General features: G+C 52.1%; 2 protein-coding genes across 2 annotated transcripts; both read right to left on the bottom strand.

Moving 5' to 3' along the window:
- Positions 1-18,652: 18,652 nt before the first annotated feature.
- Positions 18,653-19,502, bottom strand: LOC136454251 (uncharacterized). Its single transcript, XM_066454738.1, has one exon. The coding sequence runs from the start codon at positions 19,469-19,471 to the stop codon at positions 18,653-18,655; it is 819 nt and encodes a 272-aa protein (XP_066310835.1). The 5' UTR covers positions 19,472-19,502.
- An 897-nt stretch (positions 19,503-20,399) lies between these two features.
- On the bottom strand, positions 20,400-24,159 carry LOC136451556 (protein disulfide isomerase-like 1-5). Its single transcript, XM_066452254.1, has 7 exons — positions 23,715-24,159; positions 23,451-23,554; positions 22,305-22,379; positions 22,139-22,189; positions 21,560-21,723; positions 21,367-21,478; positions 20,400-20,672 (listed from the first exon to the last, which is right to left on the bottom strand). Exons 1-2 carry the CDS (start codon positions 24,026-24,028, stop codon positions 23,542-23,544), a joined length of 327 nt encoding a protein of 108 aa, XP_066308351.1. The 5' UTR covers positions 24,029-24,159; the 3' UTR covers positions 20,400-20,672; positions 21,367-21,478; positions 21,560-21,723; positions 22,139-22,189; positions 22,305-22,379; positions 23,451-23,541.
- Between the last annotated feature and the right edge of the window lie 1,139 nt (positions 24,160-25,298).

Genomic DNA, 25,298 nt, shown 5'->3' with positions numbered 1-25,298 from the left:
TGAGTGCATTCTCCCTGAGGGTTTATTGAGACTTGGTTTGTAGTCGCTCCCGTAGGGATTGTGTTTTGTTTCTTGAGGTTTCGGTGGGTCCCGAGGCCCTGGAGGAGTGGAGTTACTCCTCCAGGGGCTTTTTTCGTTTTCGTGTTTGAGTGAGGAGTTTTTATCGTATTTGCCGAGCCCACAAGTGCGAGTTCGGGTCGCGAGGATCTCGACGAGGTTACAGGAAGAGCCCTCTAGCCTCCGCACAGAGCAAGAGGTCCGTCAGGGGTTCCCCTGGCTTTTGGTTCGACCCTCACGCTTCCTTTTCGCTCGGAAGGAGGGGTGGAATGTGCCAGGCTACCCTCGATGGGCACGAGCGTTGGCACTTCCGGTGAGCTGTGATCGGGTGAGTCCGAGTGGAGACCCGTGCCCCGTTCGCTAGGGGACGGCTAGCGGTCTAGAGACACACTCCAAGAGTACCAGAGGGTTTCTCTAGTGGGTGCCGAGGCCGTTCGCTGGGCCTCGGTGGCTCGGTGCCTCCCTACGGTGGGATCCCATTCTAAGACTTCCCTACCAGTCTCAGACATGACTTAGGACGCCCCAAGCGATTGTTCGCTCGGGCCTCGGCCGTTTGTAGGCTTGCCCCAAAGTCGTCCCTGACTCTGTTGCCCTAGGGCGGCTGTCGAAACCTCTGGGGCCCAGCCTTCAAACCCCTGGACCATACCGGGCTCGGTGCCCTTTATCGTATTTGTAACGAAACTTCTAGCGCGGACTTAGATCGTTTGTCTTTGTCTAGGGTGCAAGAGGAGCCCCCGAGCCTCTGCCTGGAGCAAGAGGGCAGTCAGGGGTCCCCTGGCTTTTTTATTCGACCCTCATATATCCTTTTCGTTCAGACGGAGGGTTTGTTTGCCGAGCCCATTCGGGTGCGAGCCGGAGCCGCTGGGTCTCGACAGGGTTGCAGGAAGAGCCTCCTATCCTCTACATGGGGTGAGAGGGCCGTTGGGAGCTCCCCTGGCTTTTTATACGCCCCTCGTGCTTGAGGGTTTGTTTGCCGAGGCCCCTTTGGGCGCGAGCCTTGGTCGCGGGGTCTCGGTGAGGTTGCAGGAAGGGCTCCCTAGCCTCCGCATGGAGTAGAGGGCCATCAGGAGCTCCCCTGGCTTTTTGTACGACCCTCACGCTTCCTTTTCGCTCGGAAGGAGGGGTTGTTTTGCCGAGCCCCCTCGAGTGCGAACCCGGGTCGCTAGGTCTCGGCAAGATTGTAGGAAGAGCCCCCTAGCCTCTGCACGGGGCGAGAGGTCCGTCGGGGGTTCCCCTGACTTTTTTGTATGACCCTCATGCTTCCTTTTCGCTCGGAAGGAGGGGTGGAATGTGCCAGGCTACCCTCGGTGGGCACGAGTGTTGGCACTTTCAGTGAGCTGTTATCGGGTAAGTCCGAGTGGAGGCCCGTGCCCCGTTCACTAGGGGACGGCTAGCGGTCTAGAGACACACTCCAAGAGTACCAGAGGGTTTCTCTAGTGGGTGCCGAGGCCATTCGCTGGGCCTCGGTGGCTCGGTGCCTCCCTACGGTGGGATCCCATTCAAAGACCTTCCTGTCGGTCTTGGACATGACTTAGGGCGTCCCAAGCATTTCGCTTGCTTGGGCCTCAGCCTCGTATAGGCTCGCCCGCGGTTGTCCCTGACTCTGTTGTCCTAGGGCGGCTGTCAAAACCCCTTAGGGCCCAGCCTTCGAACCCCTGGACCGTAATAGGCTCAGAGCCTGGTTCCTTCATCTAAAAGGAATAGGCCGGGGGGAATATCCTCCCCATTGGCTCGGCAATGGGTGGCGTGCCTTTTGAGGCAGTTTCCTGGGGAGGCGAAACGACGCCTGCTGCAGTAGTGGCCGAGCGTGACGTGGTGGATGGGATGTAACTGTTTCCACAATTAATGAGAAAGAAGTGGGCGCGTGGGCGGCGAAATCGTCTCGTGGTTAACTGTGTCGGATCGGGGGGAAACTTCCCTGATAAATACTCGCCTTCCCCCTGCATAAATACTCAAAGAGTCTCGCCCCTCCTCACCTTACCTTGCCTGCGTTAGCTCTGCCTCCATCGAGCCATCGCTAGAGCAGCAGGTGCTGGGAAGAAGAAGGGAGAAGAGTGAGCCAGGGAGAAATCGAGAAAAAGTGAGAGCATGGGAGAGAGAGAAAAACTCACCGCCGCGTCCGATCCCTCCATCGCACTCATGGCCGGCGACATCGTTGTTGTCGAGACAGACCCCTGGGATCCTTTCGATGTTACCGTGGAGACACTCCAGTCGCTCGTCGACGGCGGGCTCCTTCATCCGGTGATGGACCCCACCCGGGCGGAGTGGATCGCTCCGTACGGTGAGCCAGAGCCGAGGCCTCACGACGACTACGTCCTGAGCTTCGTCTCCTTTCATGAGCGCGGCCTTGGCGTCCCGGCGGATCGGTTCATGCGGGCGCTCCCGTACTACTATGGCGTGGAGCTCCACAACTTCAACCCCAACTCCATCGCACAGGCAGCCATCTTCGTTGCCGTCTACGAGGGGTACTTGGGGATTGCTCCCCATTGGGAGTTATGGCTCCATCTCTTCCAAGCTGGGCACACCACTAAGCCGACGGGCATGTCGGGCACAAGGAAAGCGACGAGGGCCGGCGGCTGCACTCTCCAAGTGCGCCAGGACCGCCAGCACCTCTACATCCCGGCCCAGCTGACGTCATCCAATCGCCGATGGTACACGAGCTGGTTCTACCTTTGTAACGATGATGGAGGACTTCCCCCCTACACTGGGCGGATTGTGGGGAGCTGCCTGGAGAGGTGGAAGTACGGCGTCCCAAAGGACGACTAGCCCAAGCTGCAGCTGCTTCTAGAGGGGCTGGAGAGGCTACGGGGCCGTGGCCTTACCGTGGCTGTGGTCGTGGCTGCCTTCCACCACCGGAGGGTGCTGCCGCTGATGGCTCGGCGGTGGCTGTTCGAGATGAAGCCGGGTGAGCCCATTGAGGGCATCCGGATGTCCTCCTCCACCCTTTCCGACGAGGAAATTCTTCGTCGGGTGGTGGAGACGGTAGAGGCGAAGCTGAGGGGTGGCAACTTGACCCCCATCGCGATGCAACCGTCGTGAGGGTTCCTCTCGCTGGTAAGTCATGTGCCTCTGTAGCCTCTGAGCCTCCTCTGTTTCCCCTTACCCCTTGTTCCCTTACGCGCATTTGTCGTTCTTACAGGGGATGAGGGACGTGCGCTCTTCTCCACCACCCATTCCTAAGGGCACGAGGCGGCGGGCGATCAACCGGGCGCACACCGACGCGTAGAAAAAACGAAAAGACGCCAAGGCGGCGAAGCGCACAAAGAAGATCCTCACGCGCGAGGAGCTAGACAAGCGCCGCCGTCAATAAAGGAAGGATGGCCTCCCATTGGAGGAATCCTCGTCGCCGTCGCTGTCAACGGAGGCCTCGGACAGGGATGACGAGGGTGAGGTGGGGCGAGGTCCCCTGGACCATCTTCCTGACGTAGTGGAGGTGGTGCCCGGGGCGTTGGCAAGCAGCCCGGCACTCCTGGGAGGAGGAGGAGCGGACCCGGGGTCAGCAATTGCCCGCTCTAGGGCCAAGGCTGACACGCTCGAGGCGCGGGCGTTGGGCAAACACACCGTCAGCCCGATGGGCTCGGCGGCTACGGTGGGACAAGTGGCGGTGGAGGCGACGCAACTGCCCCCACAGAGGACCGAGGGGGCGCCGGGGTCCATTGAGGACCAACCGGCACCGATGGACACGGAGGCGATGCCTCTGCCGCCGCCGCCTTTGCGGATGAGGGTCGCCATGGTGAAGCGGTTGCTGCCCCGCTTGAGGTAGGTGTATTTTTGGTGGGGTCACAGTGCTTTCTGTTCGCTCTTTGGTCTCATGCTGACCCTATAGGTGATTTTTCCTTAGTCAAAAGCGACCTACGAACGAGCTTCCCTTGGCGCCCCTTAAGGCGCTCAAGGTGAGCCCCGGCTCCTCCGCCCACTGGGTGACGGAGGCGCAAGCCGCTATACAATGCGGCGCAGTGTCGGCGAGGGCCGACTCGAAGGAGCCGGCCACCCAAGGAGGGGCTGCTGAGGCGACCCTGACACAGACAGGGGAGGGAGTGCTTCCACCCCGCGAGGGTGAGGCTCATGAGTCGGCTGGGGCGGGGGTGCCCTTGGCTGCTGAGGCCCCTAGGGTCTTTGAGGCTGAGGTGACGGAGGCCGGGGCGCCCAAGACCGCTGAGGCCGTAGCGGCAGGGGTCGGTGTTTCTACGACCACCGAGGCCACAATGGCGGAGGCCAGAGCCCTCAAGACCGTCAAGGCCATGATTACGGAGGCCGGAGCCCCCAAGATCATCGAGGCCGACGTGATGGCAGTGAGGCCGTCTGCCCAGGAGGCGGAGATGAAGGCGGTGGAGGCCTTAGCGGCGCCCTTGGTTCAGGGCTTGCCGTTGCTATGAGAGAGCGCCCGGGAGGCGGAGGTCTATCCGATCTCCTCCGATGATACTTCCTGGGCGCAGGAGGTGGTCGATGCCGAGGAGACCGGCACCGTGGAACAACCGGCTCCGACCTTGGGCGAGGGAAGCTCGGCCCTCGTGCGGGTGCGACCCGAGCCTCGCGGGTAGGATCACCCGCATGTACTATGGCGGAGCCGGGGCAACCCTGAAGGAGAGCCTCTGTTCGCCCTCGAGGACATAGCTAAGGGCGGGCGCTGGGATACCTTCGAGCAATACCGCCAGCTGGCGGAGCGGTTGCTATGGATGGCGTTGTCCGTAGTGGCTGACGAACTGCCCGGAGTCGCCCAGGTTCACGCTTTCTTTTCTCGTGCGACGTTGCCTTTTTCTGAGTTTTGTTGCGGTGGATGACCCCTGTTCTGCTTTCCCAGGAGCTCGAGACCCGGTCCCTTAGGAAGTTGGTCTTTCTTTGGCAGGAGAGGGACGTCTGGGACCAGCTCCAGCGGCAAAAGGGCCTACTTGCGGGTGCCAACAAGCTTCTGGCGGCATGGAGTGTGGAGGTGGAGAACCTCCGCCTTCGTTGTGCCGACGCGAAGGTCGAGGCGGCCACGGCCTAGGAGTAGCTCGCCCCTCTGGTGGCGTGGGTCAAGGAGTTGGAGGAGGAGCTCGCTCGCGCGGCCAGTGATCGGGATGCCTTCAGGGCTCGAGCCGTTGAAGCTACGGCCTCGGCCACCGCTCTTGCGGGGCAGCTAGGGGTAGAATAGAATGCACACCAACTGATGAAAGGTGCCTTGGATGAGGCCCTTGCTACAGCTGAGGCCTCACAAACCGAGGCTGTGGTTTGGAGGGGGACGGTCGAGGGTGAGTCCTAGTCCCCTCATTTTGTTTTCTTTTCCTTATGTTCGCTCCCTAACTTCCTTGTGTGACGCAGAGCTAGGGAGTGAAGCTTCCAGAGCGGCCGAGGCTTCTCGGGTTGAGGCCCAGCGCTTGAAGGAGAAGGTCGAGGCTTCCCGGGCTGAGGCCCTGTGCTGGAAGGAGAAAGCCAAGGCCTGTCAGGTCGAGACCCGACGCTGGGAGCAGAAGGCCAATGGTGAGTTCCGTGGGCTTCCGCCCCTAATTTAGGTTGTTTTTTTCCTCGCTCAACCTCATTCTATTTTCCATGGTGCAGAGTTAGAGGCGGAGGTTACTCGGGCAGCCGAGGCTTCCAGCGCGGTGCAGACGGTGCTCGAGACCGAGATCGGGGAGCACGAGGCACTGAAGAGTGCTGCCCGTGCCACCTACGATGCCCTGGCGGTCAAGGGGGTTCAGTCAGGCAGCTCCCTTAGGAGCCATTTGATCACGCTGAGCAGCCAGATGCGCGAGCGCTCCGAGGAGCGCTGCACACGGGTGTCAAGCGCGCGTTGGCCGTCATCTCCTCTCACTACGTTGGCGTCGACCTCCTGGCCATCAGTGATGGCTATGTCTGGCCTAATGATGACGAGGAGGCCGACGCGACAAAGCTGATGGAGGCGGTGGAAGGCCCTGGCACGGCGCTGGCAACGCTCTTCGAAGAGGAGGTGGTCCCTCCCCTACCGTCTGCCGATGCTGGAGACCCTGAGCCTTGACCTGGGCCCAAGGGGCCATGTAAAAATAGAGTAGGGATTATCTTTGTATCATGACACTTGTGGCCGTCGAGGCCTTTCTTTTTGAAGTATTTGTGTTTCTTAGTTGTTTTTCTCGTGTTTCCGAGCCTCTGCCCTCTGTTGCTTCTAATCAGATTTCTTTTGCAAAATACCTCCTTGGAGCTTAAGCCGTCCCTTGGGTGAGAGGTAGTGAGGGAGTGCCATAGCCTGGAGGCGTGGGCCGTCTCATGACTCTACCGGCCTTTTGCTTAGGACACAGACTTTGGTCCGAGGGCTTTTTACAACCGATTCGTCAGAGCGTGCTAGAGACTTGGCGTAGGATTTTTTTTCGAAAAATGACTGAAGAATGGTGCGTGGGACTTTAGGGGGAGTCCCCCATCTAGCCCCTGAGGGAGGCTTGGTTCTGCAGAGGCAGAGCCAAGTCTCCCTTACCGTGTTATCGTATTGCCGAGAGTCACGATGGGCTCGAGGGGGTTTCTCGAAAAATTAGACCAACTAAAGAACGCTTTTAATTGTATTCCGAGAAACAATATATACAATGCTTGGAAATTTAAGGATAAAAGTGACGTAGCTGTTCTTTGTTCCAAGCGTTGGTGAAGATTTCGCCCTTCTCGTTGGCTAGCTTGTAGGTCCCAGGCTTCAGTACTTGGGCGATGATGTATGGTCCTTCCCATGGTGGGGTCAACTTGTGGCAGCCCTTGTTTCTCTGTGCTAACCTCAACACCAGGTCGCCTACCATCAAGTCTCGGCCTCGAACGCGCCAGGCCTGATAGCACCATAGGGTCTGCTGGTATTTAGCCGAGTGTAGTAGCGCGACGTCTCAGGCTTCCTCCAGTTGATCGAGGGCATCCTCTCGGGTGGTGCGGTTACTTTGTTCGTTATAGGCTTGTAGCCTTGGGGAACCATATTCCAAGTCAGTGGGGAGGATGGCCTCAGCCCCATAGACCAGGAAGAAAGGCGTGAATCCCGTGGCTCGGCTTGGAGTGTTCCTCAGGCTCCAGATGACCGATGGGAGTTCGGCGAGCCATTTCTTGCCAAACTTCTTCAACCGGTTATAGATTCTTGTCTTGAGGCCTTGTAGGATCATGCCGTTGGCGTGTTCTACTTGGCCGTTGGTCCTTGGGTGTCCTATGGCTAACCAGGGCACACGGATGTGGTGGTCATCGCAAAATATCAAGAACTTTTTGTCGGTGAACTGTGTCTCGTTGTCGGTGATGATGGTGTTAGGAACCCCAAACCTGTGGATAATGTCAGTGAAGAACAGCACTGCTTGCTCGGATTTGATTCGATTGATCGGACGAGCCTCGATCCATTTGGAGAACTTGTCGATTGATACCAGTAGATGGGTGTAGCCCCCGGGGGCCTTTTGTAGAGGCCTAACCAAGTCGAGCCCCCATACGATGAATGGCCACGTGATGGGGATGGTTTGGAGGGCCAGGGCCGGGAGATGTGTTTGTCGAGCATAGTACTGACATCCTTCGCAGGAACGTACTAGCTTAGTGGTGTCGGCGACCGCCGTCGGCCAGTAAAACCCTTGGCGGAAAGCATTTCATACGAGCGTCCGAGGCATCGCATGGTGCCCGCAGGCCCCTACGTGCAAGTCCCAGAGCAGGGCTCGGCCTGCCTCGGTGGTGATACATTGTTGGAGGACACTGGAGGGACTTTGCCTGTACAATTCGTCATTGCAGAGGATGTAAGTCTTGGCTCGACGCGTGAGCCATCGGGCTTCGGTCCTGTCACTAGGAAGCTCCCCCTGATCAAGCCAATCGAGGAACGGGGTTCGCCAATCCGCGTCCTGGTCGGTCTGTAGAGGCTCGGTGTTAATTTCCATGACCTCAGGCTTGGTCGAGAGGGTCTCGGCAGTAGAGGGGCGTCGAGCCCCACTGCAGATTCCACAGGTGGGCCCTCCTCTATTACCAAGATATAGTCAATGGAAGCTTTGTGAAGGTCCCTGGCAAAGATGTTCGGGGGGACCAGAGCCCGTGCCGAGGCCATCTTTGCCAGTTCGTCGGTGGCTTCATTGTACTTCCACGTGATGTGGTTTAGTTTGAGACCGTCGAACTTGTCTTCTAGGCGACGTACCATCCTACAGTAAGCCTCCATTTTGGGGTCGAGGCAGTTTGACTCCTTCATGATCTGATCGACGACGAGCTGCGAGTCGCCCCGGACATCGAGACGCCGCACCCCAAGTTCGATGGCAACCTGCAAGCCATTGACGAGGGCCTCATACTCGGCCATGTTGTTGGAGGCGGCGAAGTGGAGCCGCACCATGTAGCGCATGTGTACTCTAAGGGGTGAGACGAAGAGGAGACCCGCGCCTGCTTCGGTCTTCATTAGAGACCCATCGAAGTACATGGTCCAGCATTCTGTCTGGACTTGAGCAGGTGGTAGCTGGGTGTCGGTCCACTCAGCCACAAAATCAGCCAAGACCTGAGACTTAATTGCTTTCTGAGGCGCAAAAGTCAAGGCTTCCCCCATAAGCTCGACGGCCCACTTGGCTATCCTGCCTGAGGCCTCCTGGTTATGGACTATCTCTCTCAAAGGGAAAGACGATACCACAGTCACTGGGTGAGACTCGAAGTAGTGACGCAGCTTGCATCGGGCCAGGACTACGGCGTAGACCAGCTTCTGGATGTGGGGGTAGCATGTTTTGGTCTCGGAGAGCACCTCGCTGATGAAGTAAACAGGTCATTGGGTGGGCAGAGCATGCCCCTCTTCTTGCCTTTCTACTACTACGGCAGCGCTGACCACTTGGGTCATTGCGGTGATGTAGAGTAAGAGGGCCTCGTCCCGGGCCGGGGGTACCAGGATGGGAGGATTTGTGAGCAGCGCTTTGAGTTTGTCGAGGGCTTCTTTGGCCTCGGGGGTCCAAGAAAAATGCTTGGATTTTCTCAAGAGTCAGTACAGAGGCAAGCCTTTTTCACCGAGGCGCGAGATGAAGCGACTCAAGGCCGCAAGGCATCCCATGACCCTCTATACTCCCTTGAGGTCTCTGATTGGTCCTATGCTGGTTATGGCCAAGACCTTCTCTGGGTTGGCTTCGATGCCGTGTTCCGAGACTATGAATCCTAAGAGCATGCCTCGGGGGACCCCGAACACACACTTCTCGGGATTGAGCTTGATGCCCTTCTCTTTAAGGCATTTGAAGGCTATCCTTAAGTCGTCGATGAGATCCTCGGCCTTTCTGGTCTTGACCACGATGTCATCCACATAGGCCTCGATGGTCCACCCAATGTGGTCGCCAAAGACTTGGGTCATGCACCGTTGGTATGTGGCCCCTGTGTTTCTGAGGTCGAAAGGCATAGTCACGTAGTAGTACATGCCGAATGGGGTGATGAAAGAAGTCGCGAGCTGGTCGGACTCTTTCATCTTGATTTGATGGTAACCAGAATACGCATCAAGAAAAGACAGGGTCTCGCACCCAGCAGTGGAGTTAACGATCTGATCGATTCGGGGTAATGGAAAGGGGACTTTTGGACAGGCTTTGTTCAAACCGGTGTGGTCTACACACATCCTCCATTTCCCATTTTTCTTCCTAACTAACACGGGGTTAGCCAACCACTCTGGGTGGGATACTTCCTTGATGAACCCGGCCGTCAAGAGTTTCTGCACCTCCTCACCGATGGCCTTACGCTTTTCCTCGTCGAAGCGGTGCAGGCGTTGCTTCACCGGTCTAGAGCCGGCCCGGATGTCCAAGGCATGCTCGGCGACCTCCCTCAGTATGCCCGGCATGTCCGAGGGACTCCATGCGAATATGTCGGCATTCGCACGGAGGAAGTCGACGAGCATGGCTTCCTATTTGATGTCGAGGGTGGCGCTGATCCTCAACGCTCGGTCATCGGGGCAGGCGGGGTCGACCGGGACGAGCTTGATGGCTTCTGCGGGCTCGAACGTCCCTGTGCGATGCTTGGAGTCAGGCACCTCGCCACTGAATTGGTCGAGGTTGGCGATGAGGGTCTCGGCCTTGGTGAGAGCCTCGGCGTACTCGATGCACTCGACGTCACAGTCATATGCATGTTCATACATGGACTCAATCGTGATGATACCGCTGGGGCCTGGCATCTTGAGCTTGATGTAGGTATAGTTGGGAACTGCCATGAACTTGGCGTAGCACGGCCGCCCCAGGATGGCGTGGTAGGTTCCTCCGAACCCGACCACCTCAAAGGTAAGGACTTCCTTGCGGTAGTTGGAGGGAGTGCCAAAGCAGACGAGAAGGTCGATAAGCCTAAGGGGTCATGTGCGTTTCCCTGGCACGATGCTATGGAAGGGTGTGGCGTCGCCTTAGAGCCTCGATCGGTCGATCTCCAAGAGCTCCAGGGTGTTGGCGTATAGGATATTGAGGCCGCTGCCTCCGTCCATCAACACCTTGGAGAGTCGGGTGTTGCCGATGATCGGGTCAACAACAAGTGGGTACTGCCTAGGATTCGGAACATGGTTGGGGTGGTCATCTCAATCAAAGGTGATCACCTCTCGAGACCAGTCGAGGTACCAGGGAGTGGCCACCTTGACCGAGAAGACCTCTCGGCGTTCCCTCTTTCATTGCCATGCCGTAAGGCACACCGAGGGTCTGCCGAAGATCATGAAGGCGTTGTATACCTTGGGGAACCCGTCGTCCTTGTCATCGTCCCGGTCGCCGGCGCCCTTCTGCTTGGCGTTGTCGTCGGGGAACCCGAGCCTGGCATAGTAACGCCGCAGCATGGAGCAATCCTCGAGGGCATGCTTGATCGGGCCTTGGTGGTAAGGGCAGGGTTTCTTAAGCATGTCGTCGAAGGGTCTGGGGCCCCTAGGGCCTTGGAGATTCTTGTGTTCTGCGGCCACGACCATATCGGTCTCGAGGACGACCCGCTTCCCCTAGCGATCCTTCTTCTTCCTTTTGGGGAGGTGGGGAACCGAGGCCTCGGGGGCCTCATCCCTCCGCTTCCCCTTAGCATCGTCCATGGGGAAGATGGCCCATACGGCCTCCTCGCCTGAGGCGAAGTTGGTGACGATGTCGAGGAGCGCGACGGCCGAACGTGGCACGTTCTGGCCTAATTCTCGAACCAAGTCTCGGCAGGTGGTGCTAAAGAGAAAAGCCTGGACGATCTCTGAGTCGCCGACGCTGGGTAACTCAGTGCATTGTTTCGAGAAGCGCCGGATGAAGTCTCGGAGAGACTCGTCTGGTTTCTGGCGACAACTCTTAAGGTCCCAGGAGTTTCTAGGGCGCACGTATGTGCCCTGGAAATTCCTGACGAAGATTCAAACCAAGTCACGCCAGTCGTGGATCTGAGAGGGAGGAAGGTGCTCGAGCCATGCTCGCGCTAAGTTTGATAGGAGTAAGGGAAGGTTGCGGATGATGAGCCGGTCATCGTCGGCGCCGCCTAGCTAACAAGCCAGGCGGTAATCGGCAAGCCAGAGCTCGAGGTTGGTCTCGCCGCTATACTTAGTGAGGTTGGTTGGCTGGCGAAACTAGGCTGGAAACTAAGCATTGCGGATGGCTCTACTAAAGACTCGAGGGCCCGATGGTTCAGGAGAAGGACTACGGTCCTCTCCGCTGTCGTAGCGGCTGCCCCGATGTGGATGGTAGCCTCGGGCGGGCCCCTCGCTGTCGTGGCGTCATCGTCGGCCGACCACCTCGTGGTCACCCTACGCCTCGCATCGATTATCGAGGCGATCGTGGATCGGGGGGACCCTACCGATTGCCGGCACCCGAACAGGTTCGGGACGAACCGAGGCCTCCCTATCCTACTAGTGCGGTGCTGAGGGGAGGTCCGAGACGGCATCGCGCCGCCAGGAGGTGGAACTCTCGGCCTACTGCACCGCAGTGGTCTCGAGGAGATCCCAGAGCTTGCCTTGAACCCGCCGTCCTTCCGTGGTGGAGGGCTCGGGCATCGCGTGCACTAGCATTGCCGCAGCCGCGACATTCTAGCTAGTGCGATTGAAGATTAGGGGACGATTGTCCCCTTCGTCGTCGTTGATGCGATGGTGCACGTCATGAGCCCATCGCCGGGCTCCTCCACCATCACCGTGGCCTTGCTGCTCCTGCTCGAGAGTGCTTCGGAGCTGTTGCAGAAGGAGTCGATCTTGCTCGACCTTGGCTTGAAGCTCGCGGAGTTGTTCCAGGTCCAGGCGCCGGAATTGTCCGAGGGCAAGGTTCTCGTTCCGTGCCGCCGGTGGGACAATACGTGAAGGCATAGCATTACCCGTTCCCTGATGAAGCGGAGTGCGGTTATCTGCCCCCTCGTCCTCATCGCCCGTGCTTGGCATCCTAAGCCTGACGTGGAAGCACTCACGAGTGGGATCGTAAGTTCTTTCACCGTCGGAATTGGAGTAGCCAAAGCAATAGTCGCTAGCGGTCAGGAAGCGGTGCATGGTCTCGTGGTCGTGGAGGTTGGAGAAATCCGCTCCAGCCCATGCCTCGTCCTCCTCCAAGGAGTCAGCGTGGGTGTGGGTCGACGCGGTGGTATCGAAGTTGAGAGCGAAGCGTTGGCGGCGCTCCGAGAGAACCTTGTGAGCAGAAGCGTAGGCGTAAGCATAAGATGCAGCAGCATTTCTCAACCCGAAGGGGTATGGAGATAGTGCCGTCGCCGGGCTCTATTCTGCCGGAGTTAGCTCCTCAAGGATTGGTGGAGCGGAGCCTGATGTCGGGGCATCGCCAGGTGCCACCGGTGTTTTTTCCTTGTCCATGCTCAGGCCAGACAGATCCCCAACCAGGGACCCTACGCCAACAGCTGGTCATGGGGTGCCGGCGGAGAGCGACGAGTCGCCCTGGGTTTGCGTGGCATCGGGATGATCTTGCTCGCGTCGTGCCTAGCGAGCGCGGCGAGAACGGCCGCATGGGCACCGCTTGCGCCTGGGCTACCGATGCGCGACGTCATCATCGGTAGGTGGGGCTCGGGGTGTGAGAAGTACCATGTCGTATTCGTGCCCTAGAGACATGAACTCTAGGCTCCCAAACCACACCACCGTGCCGAGACACAATGGTCGTACGGGGTCTGCCATCCGGAACCTGTTGGGATGATGAAGCTGACACGCAGAGGCCCCTACCTGGCGCGCCAACTGTCGGTGTTTCGGACCAGGGGGTCCTCAACCAACTAGTGAATTTATCCTGTGTGTTCCTGATTCTAGATGGTGATGCAAAGAGACACAAGATTTATACTGGTTCGGGCAATTTGAGCCCTACGTCCAGTCTGGGAGATCGATCTTGTATTCCTTGCACCGAAATGCTTGTTGTAGGGGGTTACAAGCTAGGTGAGAGAGGGAGTTAGCCCCAGGTCTCGGCGAGGTGTGGTGTGGGCTGCTTGAGACGTTGCTCTCAGACGGCTAGGAAGTGTGTGTTACAGGGCCTTGTTCTTCGTGAGTCCCCCCCCAGAAATAGCCTAAGTCCTTTCCTTTTATAGTTTGAAGGGAGGACAAGGATAGTACATATGCTTAACTATACGGTGTCATGCGAACAGAGGCGGCGTGTCTGAGCCCTGTGGCCTGTTCCTATGGCGGCGTAGTCGTCGGAGTAGTTCGTCCTTGGAGCACTGGGGCGGCGTGCTGGTCACATCCGATCCTGTGCGTCATGGGAGCTCCAGGGCTGCCTCGGAGCGGGTGCGGCGGTCAGCGTGCGAGTCACTGTGGACTGACTGTGCACGAGGCCGAGGCTCGGTCGGTGCCGAGGCTGTACCGCAGTGGGGGGTCTCGGCAGACACGAATCCCGAGATAGCCGAGACCTTGGTGCATAGTGCCGAGGCCCGGAGAGAGCGGTTGATCTGGTGTGCTGGTTCGGAGGCGGTGATGACCCGGGCCAGGCTGCCCATGTCGTGTTGTTTTCGAGGCGGGGATCGTGGGGCACAGTGTAGTGCGGGAGCTGATCGTGGGCACAGCGTCAAAATACAGTGGCCGGTAATCCCCGCCGTGCCCTGTCTCAGCTGGTATGGCGCTGATGCGACCTCACGTCCCGTCGGCCATTCCGCGGTGTCGAGCCATCGTCCGGCTGAGATTGCGGGAGTGGTTGACGCATTAATGGGACATGACGTGCTGTCGGGAAGATCGGTCGAGGCGGGGGCGACGGGCTATGGACAAGCCGGCCTCGAGCGATACGGAGAATGAGGCCTCGCGCGAGACGGAGATTGGGCTCCTTGCCGAGGCCTTCCGTGAGAGGCCTCGCGCGAGGCGGAAATTGCGTCAGGACGCCGAGACCTCCCGTGAGAGGCCTGAGGCGATGCGGAGAGCCAGGTGGGCTCGGACGGGGCTGGTTATGAGCCCATGGCTTACCCTCTAACTTTGCCGTTGATGGGATTTTAGTGCCTCTTTTGGTGTACGCTCGGGGTACCCCGTTTTATGGTACCCGACATTATGGTTGCTACGATTCTCACCCCCATGATCTTATATACTACTGTTCAGCCCTGAAGATGCAGAGTTTGTGCATTTGGATGGATGCAGCAAACACATCATGCTCATTGACATTAGTCCAGGGCCTGATGACAACTTTCGTTGTTTCAACCTGTTATCAGAAGTCGCATTAAGCTATTTTCAAGCTGGCTAGCATAAGTGATTTTGAATCTGATTCGGTGCTCTGTGGTTTTCACAATCCACTTAAATATTAATTGTCGTAGCCTCCTACAATAGGAATGGTTACTTATTTCATGAAAAGAAAATAAGTTATATTCCTTTATGTATATTTTATTATGCTTTATTCAAGAATCATGTTTCACTATTTGATTAGTTCTTGAATTAAATTTGACCAGATGCATGACTAAATCACATAGTATCTATAGACAGCGTCGCTTGTTTAAGAGAAGCAATTATGTTATATACTAATTAAAATCTTAGATAGTTCTATTTTTTTACGTGCCTTATCCCAAAAGAGTTCCCTAATGGGAGAAAACATTTTGGACAGGGGCTGGAGCTGTGGAAAACCCTGTAGAGCCCCATGAATTTTTAGGCAAAGTTCTATAGTGTAGGGGGACTGAGACTTAAGATCGAGCAGTATGTGTTGTTCAGTCCCCCCTAAAATATTTACTGGATCCGCTGCCGGTAAAGAGTGGATATTCCAATTCCGTTCCTGGCCAAGTAATAATAGCAGGATGTATGTATTGGAGGGTGTCACACCTTGCATTCAGTCATTGCAGAGTTTGCTACATAGGTTACTTGATGTTCAATACACTTGATCAAAAGAAACAATCTTGGCCTTGGAATGCTTTCAATGTAAACAGAGTTTGCAAGTTTGAGTCAAAATAAAAGGCATAACTTAAATTTCATAGTTTATTCCATGATTTCATCAGCCTTTTGTACTAAGATATAACACAACCCTTTCTACTCTTTGTATTTTACAGGTGAATGAAATTTAATCAGCTGAGAAGTTTGAGGCATTCAGCACTAATTACTTGTAAGAAATCCGCCTATCTACCTTTAAGGAAAAAATTCTCTCTCTAACAGTTCTTGCCAACAGGTGGGTGAACCATAAAGATATCAAGAGACTCGTAGAAGCTGAGGAACTAAAGATGGAAATTATTCCAAACCCCAAGGTATATCGCCTATTTGAGTCATTCATGATATCCTTTTGTGCACATCATTTATATAGAAGTGTGCATCAATCAGACTCTTTGTTTGGATTTGTTGATAACTCTTACAAATGTTGGGTTCTTCTACTAAGAATGTGGCATTTACAGGAAATTGATGGTGTGAAAGTCCTTCAAACTGCATCTGGAGCAGTTATTCGGGTATGCAAACAACTACCATCATATGAGGTCTAAGCACTCTGTTTTTGTACATTTTCTTTGAATATGTGCTCTAATACTTGTGTTACCTTTAACTAGTTATTTGACAAAATAATTGGAATTAATGTTCTTGGCTTTCCCAGCGAAGGCTACATCTAATTTGTTGCTTGTGCAGGTATTTCTGAAAGCATCTCAATGTTTTGTTAGTTTGATATAATAATAAGCCTGTTGACAAGTTCATTTTTGTTGATGGCTCGATGCTATCGATGCTAAGCTCGTTTTATTGTCCCCACATTCTGGTCTTTACACCTTGGTTGATGGTTTTGTCATCTGCAACATAACTAGAGCTAATCCAACTGAGACCCTTCGTTTGAGCTTGGACCTGAGTTCAAGAAGGTAAAGCAGTTTGTCTCCAAGATAGTGAAGATATCTTTAATATAATAGAATTCCATCAGTGCATAGAGAATATTCCTTCACAAAGTAGTATGCTGATGAAACCATTGAACAGTAAAAACTGCAGCCCCTAATAATTAACGGTTTCCTATTTTCTTGCTCGGTTCAAGTCCATCCCAGCATTGTTGACCTTGATAGTTTTGAGCCTGGTGATGTCAGCTTCGGTTCTGGAACTACACTAAAGGTAAACGCTGTGATTGGATAGTTCTTTCTCCTTGGTTGCCATCTGTGCCCATTAGATACTTTATGACTTTATAAATGGGCGTGAATACGTTATGCTAATTTTGTCAACCGTTCCTGTCTGTTCTGATTTGCATCTGCTCATTCCATTATCGCCTCTTCATTAAGCTGCAGCATTTGTGTCAGTGGATAGTGCCTGGTTCATATTGTTGATGTTATCTCGAGGACAAGGTGATCACCTCCGCCAAGTCTCGGGTGGAGTTGGAGACACCAGATGGAGTTGTGCTCGAGAACAATGTATGATCTGAGAATGATGATGGACTTGCTTTTCTTTCTCGGACATTACATGTAGTCGGTGTTGAAGGAAGACGCAATGGGCTGGCATTCGACTAGTGGTTGCCCTGTTTGGTAAGAACCCTAATTTTCCTAGTCGTTTTCTCTTCACTTTCATGGGACGGGACTGCGGATGCTATGTAGTAGGTTGTTCCTAACATTGCATCTGTGTTTGTGCCAGGATTGATCCTGGTAATGCGTTTAGATTAGTTGTAAAGGTTTCTAAGTGGATTGCTGAGGATGAGTACGGGCTAGTGGCAATGGCTGAGCAGGAACACCAAATCTGGCTTGATAGGACTCAGCATTATTCTCTAGCTAAGTTTCATGACGAAATGGGTGGGAAAATAATCTGGGGACCTTCACAGACATTGGCAGTTTGGGTGGTTGAGCTTGACAGCCCATCTCAATGAAAAATAAGGAGGGATGAACATTTTCAGCAGCTTATACTGGCTAGATGGAATGAAAAGGAAGTTGTGCTTGTAGTTGATGTTGTCAATAAAGATGATCAATCTGTCAATGTTAGATGAAAAGTACAACATTGATATCACTACCAGACTGTTGTGTATGGAAGAAAGGGAGCAGCTGACAAGCTTTTTGGTAAGCTTGCTTATTCCTTTAATTGGTTGTATAGGTTTAAGGCAGAGGTGGAATTGAGATCACCTGGTAGTATTGTTGAGGTTGATAGTGAGGAAATTGATGGCAAGGTTCATTTTACTAGATTTTTCTGTTGTTTCAAGGCTGCCATAGATGGTTTTAGAAATGGGTGTAGGCCTTACATTAGTATAGATTCAACCCACTTAAATGGGCTCTGGAATGGCCAGCTGCCCTCTGCTCAAGCATTGGATGGCCACAACTGGATATTTTCATTGGCCTTTGGATTTTTTGGGTTAGAAACCAAAGACAACTAGATCTGGTTTATGCAGCAGCCAGAGAAGCAGCTGATAGAGCAGCCAAAGCAGCTCAGCTAGCTGCAGATAAGGCAGCAGTAGCAGCTGAAGCAACAGCAGTAGCTGAAGCAACAACAGCCAAAGAAGCACCCCTGGAGACTGTATACCAAGCACGTGGAAGCCCCAACACACCTACACCCCTAGAGACTGTATACCAAGCACCTGGAAGCCCCACACACCTACAAGGTACAATTTCATTCTTCACTGTACATTTTGCAAAATATTGAAGCAACACTAAATGGTTTATATGCACACAGGAACAATTGCCTGGAATTCGTAGTTGTGAACGTTGTGAACCCGCTAGGAGATGAAGCAACTGGCAAAAGAAAGATGACACCTAGGAGGAAGCAACTAGCTACCAAGATCAAGAAGACTCTAACAAAAAAAACACTCCAGCAAAGAAGTCTCCAGCAAAGAAGACTGCAGGAACGAGGGGAAGAAGAAATGAGACAAAGCTTGAATTGAAAATGTCTCTTATTTTGGCCCATGCTATCCTGAACCTGTTTATTTTGGGAAATAAGCTTGTATGGTCTTTTCTTTTGCAAACTGTTATGTAAAACCTGTCATGGATGTGGCCACAGTATATCCTTGTGTATGGATGGGGAACTGTTGTGAAGTGGCTAGAACAAAACCTGTCATGTAATGCAATGCTTAACTGTTAGGTTTGTTTCTATCACTTGATGAGTTTGTGATATGTGCATTTGCTACCTATGCTCCATTCATTGTCAGCGCGGGGGAGATGAAGGGGACAGGGCAAATGGACCGGCTGGGTCAACTGAGACCGGCCCGGATAGCTAAGACGAGGGGGCAGGGGCAGGCGAGGTCATTTTGCATCTTTCTCGCGCTCGGGGCCGATGTGGCAAGCTGTGCTGATAAAAATGTATCTCGGAGCGAACAACGTTGGTGAAAGAATATGGAAATCCGCCAAAATGAAAACCGGAGAGTGTCCGTCCGTTATAACGGTGAAAAGTTATTTGCCGAAATCATGGGCGATAGCGTACCTCGCTTCAACCCCCGTCGGGACCTCGTCTATAACGTAATCCGCGAAAGTGTTGTGCGAGACTGGGCTGCGGCCGGTGTCTCGTCGTCGTCGGCCTTCCGATGCGGCGTCGAAACCTAGAATACGCCAATGCCACCGTTTGGGCAGGACGCGAGCGAGGCAACGCCGGCCGCGGCGGCTTACGAGGTGCGGAGGAGACCCTGCCGAAGCCTGACCGGAGCCGCTGGTGCGACCGCGTCCACGCCAGGAGCCGCCGCTTCTGCGGCTGCACCGTGTCGACCTCGCCGCCGCCGCACGCGCGCTTCCTCTTGGTGCCAGGCGAGGGGAGGAGGGCCGCGACGGAGCCCGCGGACGCGAAGCTTCGGCCACTCTCCTCCTTCCGGTGGCGAGCACCGGGTTCCGGGCGCCCGTCGACGTCCATGTAGTCCTCCGTGGCGGCGGCCCGGGCGGCGTCCCTGTCGTTCTCCATGGCGGCGGTCCGGGCGGCGGCCAGACTGAGGACCCTGACGAACATGTCGAGGTCGCTGCCAAGCCCCGCCAGGCGCTCGAGCATCTCGGCGGCGCTGCAGATGAAGAGCGCCTTGAAGCCCGCGAGGAAGCGGCGGGCGGAGCTGGCGACGGCCATGGCGCGGCCCGCAGCGTCGAGCACCTCCTGCCCCCGCAGCCCCTCGGATCGGAGCAACTGCAGGCAGGCCGAGAACGATTCGTCCCGCACGGCCGCTCCCGCGCCGCCCTCGGCGGCGGCGTCCACCCGCGAGTGCGCCGACCAGTTCGACTTTATGTAGCCGATTAAATCGGCCAGCTTGGCCGATTCGAGGATCTCCATCTTCAAATCGTGCTGGAGCGGCACTGTGGCGGCAACGGCAACGGCAACTGTTTTTCTTCAATGCTCAATGAGGCGGCGGCGGCAGTCTAGGGGACGAGATGGACTTCCACGCAGAGGGCAGAGCGGAGCATGGCGTCCGCTGGAAGCCTGGAAACGTGGCCGTCACATTCGGGCAACATCCAGTATTTCTTTCCCCAAACTACCCCTGGACTATTCTTTTTCCCTTCTCAACTCAAATCAAATCTAAACAAGACCCAACTCAGGACAGTAATACAAATACGGATGGTTTTGATCACGAATACAATTAAATATAAATCAAATGTGGGACGAATAAGATGCGAATAATGCCAGTCACAATATTTTTGAGATATTAGGTAGAAGTAATATCAATTTTATTTTGTGTTGTATAAATTCGATTGCTCCATCTTTTACATGTCATCTAAAAATTATTGATCCATAATAACATCTTTATGTTCCAATGTATAGTGTTCCCAAACATTGATCTTTGATTCTAATATAATAAGGGGCTTACAAAGGATTAACACATTCTACGAGGGGGGCACAAGAGCAACCAGGGTGCAGCAAGCAACGTTCAATATTTGAGAATTCAGGCTAGGTAGTTGTTCTTTTTATATAATTATAGCTATTTGTATGTTAGTCGGATATTTTTTCATATTGGTTGAATATATACCCACCTAAAATGTCAGATATCAAATATGAAACTAATAATGGTTAAATCGTATTTGTATTTCATATGCAAAATAAGTATCGTTATTCGTATTTAATATCAAAGAAAATTATGAATATTTAAACTAGCTGATGCCCGTGCGTTGCTACAGGAGTCTTCAAATTTTCAAACCCATAAGAGTATGAAAAAATAATAAGTCAAAATCATCCGACAAATAAATTTTTAACTCAAGCAGGTCATATCAAGCTTCATGAGCATATCCCGTGTTTAAAGGACATCATGCAGGTCATAGCAAGCTTCATGAGCATATCGCTCTCGCAGTATGCATCCAGTGACCTCTCCTTGATATGCCCAAGCAGTTTTGTTGCGGCATTTGCGTACTTTTCAATCATCTTCCATTTGGGGAATGAGCTTTAAGCATTCATGAGATGCTTAGTGTTACCAATCAAATTAGTGCCATCAAATTCAAGCCCAACCTTCCCACCATAGTGCATGGGTTCACCTCGTCCAATCCTGCTTGTTCGGCAATAAGATTTTCCATTATTGGCATCAACTATCTGAAAGATCTTACATTATTAAAATTCATCGAAATTCTTTATTCAAGACTGGTTTTAAAAATCTCTTGAATCTCTTGAGAGCACAGACAAGATAGGCATAAGTATCTAGGAGATTTGAGTAAATAGTAGCAGGAAATGGCATCGGGACAGGTACACTGTCATTGAAGTAACTGAAGTAACATATTTGCTCTTTTGCTCTGTGGCTTTCCTGAGAAGAGCCCCCTAGAAAACATGTGAAAAAGATCATTGATCATATCTCACTACTTAGCATATAGCTGTATTGTCATCATTTTCTTAGTTTTAACAATATTTACATCAGGCCTGGACATATTTCAACTATCATCAGTCTCAGCAGCACACAGAGAAACATTAGTCTGCACCCTTATAGCATGACAATTTATTGTCCTCAATGTGTTAATTTAGCCTGACAAACAAATAGACATATTTTTTAATGCATTTGAGGCAAGTCTAGTGCTATACCACTATGTTTTACAGTTCCAATAGGTCTATGTAGTTGCAGTCCTGCCATTCCTGGTAAACTAATTGAACTATTTTTTTTTCAAAACAACCAAGCGTCTGCCTTTGCCTAAAACACAAGCACAAGACACACACTGGTATATTGTCAAACAGGAGGTGAGCAAGCAAGTTACCAGCACAGGTGATAGATTCCGCTTGCCATTGGTCTTATTCGCCTACAACTTGGCATCCCCCTCCTGTGTGGTCCTCTGCTGCTTCATGGTAAAGGCAGGGAAGATGATGGTTCTGTTCACCAGGGATTCAAGCTGGTCAGGACAGTGCATGAGCAACAGTACACCACATGTTGATGCTTGGAAGAAAGCAAACCTGGGCTCACTGTGTTGCAGATGGACACGCTTATTGGGGCTGCCGCCTTCTTGAATGATCTTGGAGAGTTGAGATGAACTATCAGCCGTGCGCTAGCGTTGCGTTGGATCTTCCCTGAGACCCCAATTTTTTGAATTTCGTGGTTCTCCTTAATATGAAGCAACCTGTTTGCAAAGCTAAAAGATAGATTAGGCAAAGTTCAAAGCACCACCCATATATGAAAGCAAACAACCAGAATTTTTTTTAAAAAAAACTTGCATTAATAGCTATACAGTAACTTGTACTCTTTTGCCGGACCTTTTTTTGACATATAAATCGCCCCCCTCTAGGCAAAGTTCAAAGCATCAGATTTCTCTTACAAATTTGCAAGTACAGTGAGTGCTGAATATATATATCTCGTATTTCTCCAACCAAATGATTGCTGTCAAGTCCAATTAGCATGTTGTGGTGCTCACTGCTCAGTTGTGTACAAGCCATTTATGGCAGCAAACATTGACAAACAAGAAAAAAATACAATGGAATCCTATGATATTTGAGGATGGAAATTAATTAGCACCAGGGGAAAAGTGTTCTGATTACCTCCTTCCCTAGCTGTGCAATCTGATCTGCCTTCCTTCATGTCTCCATTGCCTGAAATGAACCGCGACAACGGTAGGAAATTCAACGATAGAAATCCTGAAACACAAATCCTACCCACCCACCACAAGCACCCACTCGAATAAACAACATTATGCAAGAGAAGTACCTTTTCATAGAAGTGTCAATGCACTCATGCTTCACCCGCTGTGACACCACCACACTGTCTTTACATTGTAGCCACCTGCATTGATCCATGATAGAATGCAAGGTCCTTTACATCCTAATAACTAATACAAATATGGTACTTCAGCAACACCTAGAAAATACTTTTTAAGTGTAGCACCTCCATCTCATGCATACAAGTGCCATTTTTTAGCATTGACTAAAATCAATTCAAAATGTAATAGCATCAACATTGGTTTTCAACTCACAAAATAAGAGTACATAAACCTGAACTTCTAATTCAAGTGCCTAACCAAATTTGTAACTGCATGTATATACTCCAATCTCAGATATTTTCACAAGCTGCCCAATGTTGGATGCCTTCACTTGCCTAATGGTGAGCAGAGTCACCTTTGAGAATGCATTGATGTAAACCTCACTACAATGCCAAAAAAAATCAATTTTAGATAAACATCAATGGAGCTTGATAATTGGATAGACAGGAAAATTATTGGACTGCATTTCCAGTTGGAGGTACATAATTTGGTAGCTCCAAGAATAATTAGGTAGTATAACAAGAATCCAATATTTTTTACTGTCAACAAGAATCCAATATCCTTTTATATCCACAGAAGTGCAAGCTTGTAGGACATTTTATATTCCCTTGAGTCACTGATGGTAATGTTCCAAACATGCTCTATCAAACCAGATTAAATGCTTAGATTCACAGAACATTTCATAGGGTGAAAAGCTTATTTAAATTATTCATGGATTTAGTCTGTAGGGAAAAACCATTTAATGTCTCTCTAAAAATCAAAGTTGCCGCCAGGAACCAAATGAATATGAAATTGTAAGGGCAAACTTAGCGGTTTATGTGATGAAGAAATGCTTATAGATAAAATGAAGATAAACGTGTGCATTCGATTAACGAAATTATCGGAACAATGTCTGCAAAAGTACGATCTACTTGTAGAAAGGAACAAGAAGAATAATGGATCACAGTGAACATTGACAGTCCAATGTATGAGATGTGATCATAGGTAAACTTAGCTATTTATCTGAATTCTAAAATGTCAGTAATACAAGCTGAAAATTGGTGTTTATTGATAGACCTTGCACGCTGAGATCGAACTATGGAGAGGAAACTAACCAACACAACAATATCCTGCCATGTCCAAGAACTGCGTTCTGCTCCCCATCTCCAATCTCCACCAGCTCCAAAATGATCGAGAACAGCTCTTTTAGTCTCGTACCCTGAAATTATTTCCGCAAGCCATCAAATATCATCAAAGTTAGAATGCTTAGGGAACTCAATCACATAAATTTCAGTTAATTGGTCAACAAGAGATACAGATAACTTTAAGTCAATTGGTCAGACATATGAGCGACCACTCCAGCAAAGCAGCATCCTCACCTGGTGCGCAGGCCATGATAGGCGTGTTCGGTGTCATTGACGAAGAGGAGCACGGTGGAGAAGCCCTTGACCCCAACGGCGACGGCCGCCTTGGGGTAGCGCTCCACGCGGAGCTTTGCGAAGGCGACAGCGCTGCCCATGGCGCGCAGCGCGGCGGAGGTCTCGGCGAACCGGAGCTGTGCGCTGCGCTCGCACCATGGCGCGTACCCAACCAGCAGCACCTTTCGCGCCGCCTCCGTGGCACCCCGAAATCGCCAGCCGCCGCATTCAGCCCGCCCTGTTCTGCCATCGTCCAGGTCTAGCCGCATCGTCATATGCCAAACTCATTGCAGCAGTCATCTTGCAGGCAACGGCAGGCTGGTTCTGACGGAGGAGGGTTCGATCCGGTAGCGAGGAGGGGAAGATCTAGCAGCGCCATTGCGTACTCACCCCTCTCTCGGTATTCACGAAGCGACGACGAAGTCGGTGGGAGAGGGGCGGCCAGGCGGGGCGGCATGCGACATGCGGCAACAGGGGAAGCATCGGGAGCGGGTATAGATGGCCAACGAGCCGTCCCGGCCCGATAGCCAACGGGTCGGCACGGCACGCCGTGCCTCACAGGGCCACGGGTCTAGTCTTCGGCCCAGGCATGACCCTATGGGCTGATTTTCGTACCGGGTCGGCCCACGAAGCATGACCAGAATTACGGGTCGTGCCAGCCTATGGCCGGTTACCCTTGCATTCACAAACAAATCACAGTTTCACAGGATCTCCAGTACATTCACAGATCAGATCATAGTTTCATACATTCACAGAATCAAAGTTTCATACATTCACATATCACAGTTTCATACATTCACATAATCAAAGTCCAAATGTCCGATACATTCACAGTCCAACAGAGGTATCAAACTCCAAACTCTAAAGCCGACAGATAACAGAAATAACCAAAATGAGTTATTTAGTGTAATGCACTCACCCTTGTGAGAAACCATAGAAAGAAAAAAAGACTGTAGCCAGCTCTTAAATAACCATTGTTCAAATGATAGACAAGTCTTTCACAGTCACACTCACCCTTTTACAGTCACAGATCACCCACACACTCTCAAAAGTCAAGTCTCAACCTCACTAAGTACCAGGAGCACCACCAGCAGGTTTATTTTCATCAAGGTACAAGTTTTGAAATGAGTTTTGCAGCTATTGATTGTCAACAACATGATGTTCTCTTTTTTCTCCCAACTCCCAGTCCTTTATGTAGGTCAGCATCTTCACAATCTCTAGTGACAAGCACCGCTGTCGTTCCTCAATTATCCTACCTGTCAAACTGAAACAAGACTCTGAAGAGAGAGTAGATACAGGAACTGATATGACATATCTAGCCATTATAGACATGATTGGAAAGATTAGCTTGTGGTCACGCCACCACAGAAGTAGGTCAAAATTATCCTCATAAGAAGTGACATTGTCACTGTCTAGGTAAGATGAGAGCTCACAAACAGTAGAAGTAGATGAAGAAGTGGTAGGGAGAGGAAAAGGACCAACAACACCTGATCCATGGCCAAAGATTCTTCCCCATGCTTGTTTTTTCTTACATGTATGATGTGA

The sequence above is a fragment of the Miscanthus floridulus genome, chromosome 5 (genome assembly GCF_019320115.1).
Source record: "Miscanthus floridulus cultivar M001 chromosome 5, ASM1932011v1, whole genome shotgun sequence".
In the NCBI taxonomy this organism is placed as follows: Eukaryota; Viridiplantae; Streptophyta; class Magnoliopsida; order Poales; family Poaceae; genus Miscanthus; species Miscanthus floridulus.
The sequence above is the reverse complement of the archived record's forward strand: the minus strand, read 5'-3'. Positions and strand labels throughout refer to the sequence as shown.

Bases quoted from the DNA above. Each gene is read 5' to 3' on its own strand.
- LOC136454251 (XM_066454738.1), bottom strand. From the start codon at position 19,471: ATGGAGATCCTCGAATCGGCCAAGCTGGCCGATTTAATCGGCTACATA.
- LOC136451556 (XM_066452254.1), bottom strand. From the start codon at position 24,028: ATGACGATGCGGCTAGACCTGGACGATGGCAGAACAGGGCGGGCTGAA.